The sequence below is a fragment of the Salarias fasciatus genome, chromosome 7 (assembly GCF_902148845.1).
Source record: "Salarias fasciatus chromosome 7, fSalaFa1.1, whole genome shotgun sequence".
Lineage (NCBI taxonomy): Eukaryota > Metazoa > Chordata > Actinopteri > Blenniiformes > Blenniidae > Salarias > Salarias fasciatus.
The window spans coordinates 8,726,315-8,735,792 of record NC_043751.1 but is presented as its reverse complement, the minus strand read 5'-3'; the positions used below and the strand labels follow the sequence as shown (position 1 = coordinate 8,735,792).

Sequence of the window (9,478 nt, the reverse complement as noted above, 5' to 3'; positions counted from 1 at the left end):
AGGTACCTATTGAAAATGTACAAACAATCTTGTGTCATTAATATTTATGATATTATCCTGATACACAAAATGTTTCCACTTCTGACTCTGGTTCTTGAGAAACTCTCCTCTGACTCTGGTTCTATAGAAAGTCTCCTTTGAGTCTGGTTCTGCAGAAATTCTCCTCTGACTCTGGCTCTGCAGCAAGTCTTGCATCTTAAAGAGTTGTTTTTATTTCCACAGCATCTTTCCTGGCGGTCTCACGTGACCAGAGGCTCCCAGACCTTCAGGTTATGGAGGACAGGATGGGCCTCATGGATTCTCAACGCTTTGCAACACTGCCACCTTGTGGCTAACGTCAGAAACGTGACAATTTGGAGCCAGTTTATCTTTTTGCAAGAGGACGCTGTCCGAGAAAGGATGTCAACATGAAATAGGACAAAGAACTGTCAGACTTCACCACAAAGATCCGTTCAGCAGGGAGAGAACCTGAGTTTAGATGAGGGAAGATGCACATGAGGAGTGGAGGAACTGAGGTGATAAACAAGAGGATGAAATTTTATGTTAATTCTGCAGCAGGTGAGTTTGTAAAACATTTATAAAGCAACAGCTGTAGGAGAAGTTTCTTTTAGGACATTTCTCTTTTGTACCAGAAGGTATACTCATCAGAACTGCTTCTCTGTGGGAGAATTAAAAAAAGCTGCTGTCCCAAATTGCTTTGTGTTTCTATCTGTGTATACTTTGTGTGTGTGTGTTTTACAGCAGTGTGTGAATCAGAAGGCAGAGCAGTCATGAGACGAAAACCCTTTTTGTCTTCATTCAGCCTCAACATTGAAATGTTTCATTGTGAAGGTTTTGACACTTCTAAGATCACTAAAAGCTCATTATTTGATCGATTCTCACAGTGAAACTGATACATGTAACATATAGTGACATATAGTGTCAACCACTAAGGGCAGAGCTAAATAAAAACATTATATAATAAAGTAATAAACCATTTCAGAGTTCAGAGTTTGGTCTTTTATTTTGTTTATTTCATCTTCAGATATGTGAACTTGTCAGATTTAACAGTGAAAACAGGAACAAAGTTGAAACGCAGTATGAGTAAATGAAGGCTCATCGTTGGAGACATGATCCGCCTCTGAGAGTCTCTGTGTCCTCACGGTGGCGTCTCCGGCAGCAGCTTGTCCTGCTGCCGCTCCTCCTGCTCTCTGAGCTGAATGATGGCGATCGTCTGCTCAGTGACACAAAGACACACACTCTGAACCGAGGCCCCCTTCACACCACGTTTCAGGTGAAAACATTTCACAGAGGTTTGGGGTTTACAGACACGACTAATGTTGGGTTTCCTCTTGAAAGCATGGTGTGTAAACAGACCCTGAAACTGCAGCTATAGTGTGTGAGTGTGAGTGTGTGTGTGTGTGTGTGTGAACGAGCTCTCACCTCAGCTAAAGACTGAAAGACTTTGCTCTTCAGCTCACACTCCTCGTTCAGTAGAGTCAGCCTAGTGGGTGTCTTGAGCACAGAAGGGGCTGAATGGGCCAAATCCATCTGACACACACACATAAAGGTATCAGAGTGTGTGTGAGACACAAAAACAGAGGATGAGCTGGTCAGTAAAGAGAAGTTTGTACCTGTAAGTTCTTGTAAATCTCTCCGAACGGGCGTCGCTCTGCGGAGTCAAGGTGTATGTATGTCCTGGAGGGGACGACCCTGGACTCCATCAGGTGGTGTGTGAGCTGGACGTATCGCTCGGACACGGCGAACACTCGCCGAGCCACGTCCCGGTTGGCTGGCAGGGATTCGTTCCTGTGGAAACGCTCCACCACCTCCTTCAGAGGAACATCAAAGTCCAGAGCCTTGAAAAACAAACAGCGGAGAGTTTCACGACTCTGAGAGCAGCTGTGAAGTATCTGCTGACGCTCGAACCGCGTGTTAAAGCTCGATGTGTGTTTACCTGCGTGTCTTTGAGCACGTGCTCCCTGACGTCAAAGGGTTGGCTGAAAGCTACTTGTCGGCAGTACAGGAAGTCTCCACGGCCCTCGAACGTCTCACATATCTGGTGCGGAGTCAGAAGTCTGCGCCGTAAGCGATCGGTGCGCCAGGCGGAGCTGAACTCCATCTCCTGCTCCTCGCCGGAGCCCTGGGGTCTGCAGGTGAACGCTGGGCAAACACAAAGCTTCAAGCTGGAGATTCATTTGAAGTACTGATCATTTCATCATTGGCCTCAATGTACTTCAACATGTGTGTTGTGTGTTTGGAGGAGGTGTTAAATGACTCGAAAGCAGTCAGACTCACATAAGAGGTGGAAGATTTTCCCCGGGTGGAAGCGATCTGATGAGCGGCTGTCGGCTGGATGCAGCTCTCTCTCCTGCAGCAGGTCGGCTCTGTGCATAAACCTCTCCTTCACCGAGGTCACCTCGGTTCCTTCAACACACAAACACAAAGTGTCAGTCTGACGGCGTTCCAGTGTTCACAGGAAGAGGCACATTTTCTGACTCAGTGGCTCCGATCACAGCTGTCATTTAACCGAACGCCCAAAACTCAAGGAGAGTTTTGTGTTTTCAGTTAAAAGCGTTGTGTAAACAGGCCCCAGCTGACTCGGCTTCCTGTACTGCAGTGGGTGTGCACTCACGGCCGACGTCTCTGTACGCCGTCCATCGTGTGGTCAGCCCGTCGGTCCGGAGCCGCGGTGCGAACCTCTCCAGCTTCGACTTCCAGTACAGAGTCTGTTTCTGTCCTCCGGGCCAGCAGTGCTGCAGCTCTGAGGGATGAAGGAACAAATGAATGTTTCCCATTTGGACCAGCAGCCTGGAGGGTTTAAACCCGCTTCAGATGAAATGAAACCGCGGTGCTGGAAGAGGCAGACAGATGAAGGCCTGCTGCTGCGTATCGGCCACTGGGAACATCTGGTGCAGCTGTGAATGTGTGTGTAGCTGCTGAGGGTCTACTGTGCAACAACAGACATGCAGTTGGTGTTGTTACCTGTGGGATTGATACGGCCGACCCAGGATGTTGGCATGTCCACGACTCTGATCTGCAGCTCCTCCTTCAAAACAAACAGCAGAGCTCTGAATCCAGTGTGGTGAACGATGAGGAAATCTTTTCATTCTGCGTCACACACCGCCGTTTCCTCGGTCGCCCCGGTCATTTCTCTCATCTGGGCTTCGGCCAACAGCTGACGCCGGCTGACCGCTTCAAACAACAGCGGCTCCCAGAACTCCAGATCCTCCAGGTTAAAGATCATCTCCTGAAAACACACACGTGAGCATGTGTGCATACATGCTTGCGTGTTTGTGTGTGTGTGTTGGTGCGCGTGTGTTCACCCTGCAGCCCTCCCTGCAGTCTTGCATGTTGGTGTAGTAGTTGGACTGGTTCCAGACACTCTCGATGCCCAGGAAGCGGCGGCTGTGTGTCGGGAAGCTGCGTCCACTCAGAGGGTCGATGAAGAAGTTCTCCTGAACGCCGCGACTCCCCGACAGCACCAGCACCCAGCCGTGCACCCGCAGGCCGTGCAGGGCGTCCGGAGGCGGCTGCCGCTCGTGCTCCTCCGCAACAACAACGACAGGAACAAACACCACAGGGAAAACAAGAGAAATAACAGCATGCAACAGCAACAGCATGAAAGATAAGAATATCAGCCAAACAGAGTGGATACCACAACACCACGAGAAAAATGACTGAATGAACAACAAAAGATACATCAATGAAATGACTGTAACAGTTGTAAACAAAAGCAACAGCATCCGTGTTAACAGAAACTCAACATGTGTATCTGTGTGGGTGTAAAAATTTCAATTCAACTAATTTTATTAAATTCAAAGCACTTTTACAGAGAAAAACTTCAAAACTGAAAATCTCATTGTGGATTGCAGTGTGTGCGTGTGTGTGCGTTTGTGTGTGTGTGTGTGTGTGTGTGTACCTGCTGCAGCTTCTGGTCCTGCAGCACAGCCTCCTCCTCCTGTTTCTTGCTCTCCTCCAGCCTCCTCAGGTATCTGCTCTCTGGCTCCCTCTCTGGTCTCAGGCCGTATTTACACTTCTGCTGTTTCTGCTCTGAAATCTCAGCCTTCGCATAAAAAAACATCCATTTAGACGGAGGATTGTTTTAGTTCCTCCTTCTTGATATTGTTAAAGTGGCAATAAATCCTAGATTCTAGAGCATCTTCCTCCCGCTGCCTGATGTAGCTTTAGCTGACATCCAGATCAGATTGACCTCTGCGTCCTCCAGAGGACGGTTCTGCTGGGGACCGTCCAGCAGGGGGCAGTCTTCCCGGCTCCGATCCAGCAGACACATCTCCCTGTCTGCGTAGCCGCTGACGCAGTAGGCATCGTAGTCGGCGCCGAGCAGCAGGCTGCACAGCAGGGCGGCCGCTTCGAAACAGGAAGCTGTCTGACGCTGCAGCACGGAGGACGGCGAGGACAGCGAGCGGGGCTGAGAGATGAGAATGAAGGATAGTCGAATTTCCTTCAAAGTAATAAAGTTCTATCTATCTATCTATCTATCTATCTATCTATCTACAGGTGTTTCAGGGTCAACATTCAGAGGTGACTTGTATGAAAGGCAGCTGTGAGATTATTCATATCAGCAATATAAAGTGACCTCTAACCTAAGACCTGCTGACCTAATGCATCGTCATGTTCTTCTTCTCTCACCAGCTCTGTCGGCGGCTCCAGAGGCTCCAGCATGAGGACGTCAGCCACGAAGGCGGCGCAGCCCTGCCACGTGTGAAGCTCCACTCGGCTTGAGGAGGAAGGCCGGAGGGTGGTGCACACAAACTTCTGAGAGAGCAGAAGAGCACAGCCTGATGGGACCTGCAGGATGCCAGGAGTTTTCCGGTGAGCGGAGAGGTACCTGAACGCCACACTCGTTCGCCGGGCTGAGCAGCAGGGGCCTCCGGTCCGGGTGGAGGATGGAGAACTGGCGCTGGAAGCGGTCTGCGAGGGTCAACAGCCGGAGCTCCACGGCCGAGTTCATCCTGTAGGAGTCCAGCCTGTGGGAGGACAGCAGGAGTAAAACCCGTGTGTGCGTGTGTGTGTGTGTGTGTGTGTGTGTGTGTGTGTGTGTGTGTGTGTGTGTGTGTGTGTGTGTGTGTGAGATTCAGGCTCACAGCTGCTCTGCAACAGTTGAATTACAGGTCAGCTTCTCCTCCTCAGTTTCCTCCACCTCCATCATCACTATCTGCATCCACCTGTCACCACAACACAACACAACACAACACAACACAACACAACACAACACAACACCTCAAGTGTTGGAGATGTGTGGCTGGAGGATCTGAGTGCAGCAGTCAGTACCTCTGCCTCCCTGTAGGGGTCAGTACTGAGCTCATGTCTACTGCTGTTCTGATGTTGATTGTTTTCATTTGTTCTGAGCGGGTGCAAAAATCGTCAGTTTGATTCATTTAAAAAAAACCTGAAATTAAACAAATTCTAATGCAATACTGACTCTATAACAGGGGATTCCAACCTTTTTCTCCACTGTAAATCTTTTTTTATCCCCTCACCACCACAACAAATTGTACAATCACAAAAAATGCACAGATCCTCATAACAAAGTATGACTGCACAAAACTTCAGTTTTAATTTGCCCCTTTTTCACTGTAAAAGCTCCAATTTTGTCCATTCCTTCTATGAAGCCATATTTTTGAAAACTCTTTTGTCTCTGTGACTTTCTGTCAGATTAATCTTCTCTGAACAGGATATTTCTGTACAGTTGTTTTTGATATAATTAAATAAATAGCTTTCAATGAAGTGATTTAACTTAGCAACTTTGTGACATTAATGAATTCATCTAACCACTTAAGATCAAGAGGGCTTCAGGAACACACACACACACACACCATGATTTTATTGGTTTTCAGCTAAAAACTACATATTTAATTGTTTAAGACTCTCTTTAAATGAACATGGGACTTTATGAATGACTGTGGTGAATTTTTTGTAAATAAAAAAACTCCATTGCTAAGATTTCCCTTTATCATGCACCTCTTACCATGTGTTGTAGTGAAGAATTATCATAGGACCACGAAGTTATCGGAAATCAGTGTATTTGTGGAAATAACTGTTGGATTTCAGCTCTTCTAGCTCCTGTCTTCATACCTTTATGAAAGTCATTCATCTGTACAGTCATCGAACCACATGCTCGGTGTTTCAGCTCATCTATCCTGACCTCTGCGATACATCAGCGACTCGTTTGAACAATTGACTAATATTCGTGTTATAAGGAAAGTTCTACTCACGCTGGTTCATCAAAGTTCTCCTCGTTTCATTTTCAAGAAACGTTTCCAGCTCTTCTCATCACGGAACTCGAGTCATTGTGGGTAATCTGCATGGAGAGATGCGTCAAACGAGTCCGCCATATTGGACCGGGCAATATTGATTTTTTTTTAAATTAGTTTTTTGTTGTTATTGTTGTTAAAAGAACCACAGCCTGAGGCTGGGACTGGGTTTTGTTTGTTTGTTTGTTTTGCTTTCTTTTGTCTTTTGTTTGTTTGTTTGTTTGATCATTTGCAATAATTCTGGATGATAAATGGATGTTTGCAGTCACATAGAGCCCATGGAAACCTGGAATGAAAAAACGGGTGTAGAGACCAAATGGTGAAATCAGAGTGCAGCTCTGGAGCTTCTGGACCAAGATGATTCCAACTGAATTCCTTCCACCACGTGCGCATGGTGCATGTTAGAATATAATGACTGTTCAATGGTAGGATATTGTTAATTACTGGAATATATATTTTTGTTTAACTGCTACTGGCACAATTATAATGTTTAAAAATCTCTTTTTTCATGAGGAAAATGTATTCACGGTTGTTCAAGCTCAGCTATGAAGATGACAGATGACAAATGTGCATAAAGCACACTTCATGTAAGCCACATTTATTTTGTAACATATTTAAAAATAGAACTGTAAACTCTTTCTTGAATATTCTTTGAACAGCTTGACCATAAGGGGTTAAATGCTTTGTCACTGTTCACCATTTCTGGTTGCAGCAATAAAGAAAGTGATGAAAATCTCTGTTTTCACCAATTACCACCAAAATTACCAACGGATAGTACACTCTCAACATGAAGCCAATTTTAATGATACCTTCTTGTGCAATGAATGAATCATCCAAAATAATGCCTCAGCTCAAACCAGTGTCCAAAACTCAGAGGAAATTGATTTGCCAAAACAAAAAACAAAAAAAAAAAACAACAAAAAAAACAAAAAACAAAAACACAATCATCAGTACAGTTTCTTCCAGGAGGATTATAACTCCTGCTTGAATGACAAACACTGAGCATTCATTGACTCCGTTACCAGTCTCTAAAACATAAGAAAATCTGAACATGACAAACATGTTTGATTTGCCCCTATGTTATGCTAATCAACAGAACAATGTCTCATTTAGTTTTTTTACCTTGATGGCTTCACGTGCTCATGCTGGGCCTAATGCAATTGTACAAAAAAAAAAAAAAAAAACAAAGAACCAAAAAGAAATTGGCATTCAATCATCAGGGTTTCCTGCTGGAGCTGGTGTTTCATTTCTTTTCAATCAGCAGTTACCAATGTGCCAATGTCATTCCCCATCCTTAAAAAATGCACAACAACGATTTACTGAATGCCATGTCCACAGATGACAGTTTAATGTTGAGACTGAATTTAAAATGAAATAAGGATGCTTGAAACCTCTAAGTCTCAGCACAGATTCTTTTATTTGATTGAAGATGATCAGACAGCGAAGAAAGTCTATACTAATAATAAAATAAAGATACGAGCTGCCTTGGACCATCAGTCCTGCAGAGATCAGATCCAGTCAGAACCCCAGGCGAAAATGGTGCCTGTCGATTACAGAAAAGGGTCTTTAAAGCCTGTTTTTGCACAGTTAGGGAGGGCTCTTTCTCTACACTTTGTCCTTGAATTTTATGACCTGAGCAGACCGTTACCAGACCTTCTTCCTAATTCACTGTGGCACTGATAACGGCTTGTCTTATCATGACAGGCCATCCCACAAGTTGACGCTTAGATCTCCTCCACCCTTAAGGCACTTCGGCAACAACAAATGTAGTGTCTGCTAATCTTCTGACCGGATCTTTTCTCCAGGGCGCTGGTTCAACACCGTTTATAGCTCACCCAAAGGTTAAACTAAAGTGACCTTTCAGTCACAAAATAAAAGAGCAGAGTAGTAAAATCACAGTTTAGTCATATACGAGTAAAGCATTTCATGGTGTGTGTGTGTGTGTGTGTGTGTGTGTGTGTGTGTGTGTGTGTGTGTGTGTGTGTGTGTAGGGGGTGGGGGGGGGGGGGGGGGGGGGGGGTGGGGGGGTTCGGGGGGGTGAGGCGTTTAATGCCCCGGGACCCCAGACTGTGTTGAAACGCCCCTGGATGGATTGACAAATCAAAAAAAAAAAAAAAAAAAAAGATATAAATATCCTACTAAATTCTTGTTTCTCCAGCTGAAGAGACTCAAATAGCAAATGGAGGAGGAGGAAAAATGTTGTCTGTGAATAATAAAATGGAAGAATAATTTCCCGTCCATGCAGGTTGGAAGGTGCGCGCGGAGGGGGTGAGGCGGCGAGGGGGCTGCTGGGAGCGGGGAGGGGGGGCACCGGCACCATCACGTCTGTCCTGCGCTGGAGGTCCGTCCTGTGGATGTGAGAGGGGCTGCCGGGAGGGGGGGGGAGCCTCTGCCGCCCGCATCCCGCATGAGAGGTGAGTGAGAACCGGGGGAAGCCGCGGCGCGCGGCGCGGAGCAGGCCCGAGCAGGGTGCGCGGAAGGCGGCCAGCCGCCAGCCACGGCGCGGTGGGCTGACCTGGAGGAACCGCGCTAGCTTAGCATCGGTCTCCATCACGACACAGGATGGATAAATAAAGGAGTAAATGACTTTAAATGAAGCGAGCAGAGCAGAATGAACCTGTATCCTCTTCATTCACGCATTAATGCAATAGATTTGTCTTTTATATTTATCAAACATCCTGAGAATTGATTATAAATTGATTTATTGAGATATAATTCAATAATTTCTACAGTATTCTCAGCCACTGAGGTAAATTATGGGAGTATGAACCTGCAGAAACCTTTTCATGTCTGTTTTTTCTCTCATAAATATCATGATAGACCGCTTGAATGGAAAACAGGTGAATATTTGCACAGTGGTTTGGAGGTGAGGACTCACAGGGTGAGGATTCCTGGTTCGATTGCAAGCCTCTGGGCCTTGTTTTCCACTGTGTGTGCGTGTGCGTGCGTGTAATATTCAGGTCAAATTCAGAGGTCTGCAACATTCATGACCAAAAGAGCAGTTTTCACCAATTTCCACCTTAAAAGCGTGTTTGTTTTGTTATGTTTTTATAACTGAAGATACCACCTCCCATGAAGTTGTTCATGCTGGGCTGTGTCAGGGTGTCAGCCTCTCTTTTTCACCAGAAGGCCTCGTTAAAACTGGCTTTATGTTGAGATTGTCGTCATTTTAAAGAGCAAGTTTAAATGTTAACGTTTTCTTTGTTGTGGTGTTTATGAAA

General features: G+C 45.8%; 1 protein-coding gene across 1 annotated transcript; it reads right to left on the bottom strand.

Moving 5' to 3' along the window:
- Positions 1-1,138: 1,138 nt before the first annotated feature.
- On the bottom strand, positions 1,139-5,309 carry ccdc135 (coiled-coil domain containing 135). The gene is made up of 15 exons (XM_030095818.1): positions 5,275-5,309; positions 5,088-5,168; positions 4,832-4,970; positions 4,633-4,758; positions 4,193-4,411; positions 3,902-4,045; positions 3,306-3,524; positions 3,104-3,229; positions 2,965-3,028; positions 2,615-2,743; positions 2,278-2,406; positions 1,955-2,142; positions 1,614-1,838; positions 1,423-1,494; positions 1,139-1,213 (listed from the first exon to the last, which is right to left on the bottom strand). The coding sequence occupies exons 1-15, from the start codon at positions 5,307-5,309 to the stop codon at positions 1,139-1,141; spliced, it is 1,971 nt and encodes a 656-aa protein (XP_029951678.1).
- Between the last annotated feature and the right edge of the window lie 4,169 nt (positions 5,310-9,478).

Bases quoted from the DNA above. Each gene is read 5' to 3' on its own strand.
- ccdc135 (XM_030095818.1), bottom strand. From the start codon at position 5,309: ATGAGCTCAGTACTGACCCCTACAGGGAGGCAGAG. The intron at 3,525-3,901 runs GTACACACACAC...GTTGCGGAGGAG, and splicing joins AGGACCAGAAGCTGCAGCAG to CACGAGCGGCAGCCGCCTCC. The intron at 2,143-2,277 runs GTGAGTCTGACT...GTGTTTGCCCAG, and splicing joins GAAAATCTTCCACCTCTTAT to CGTTCACCTGCAGACCCCAG.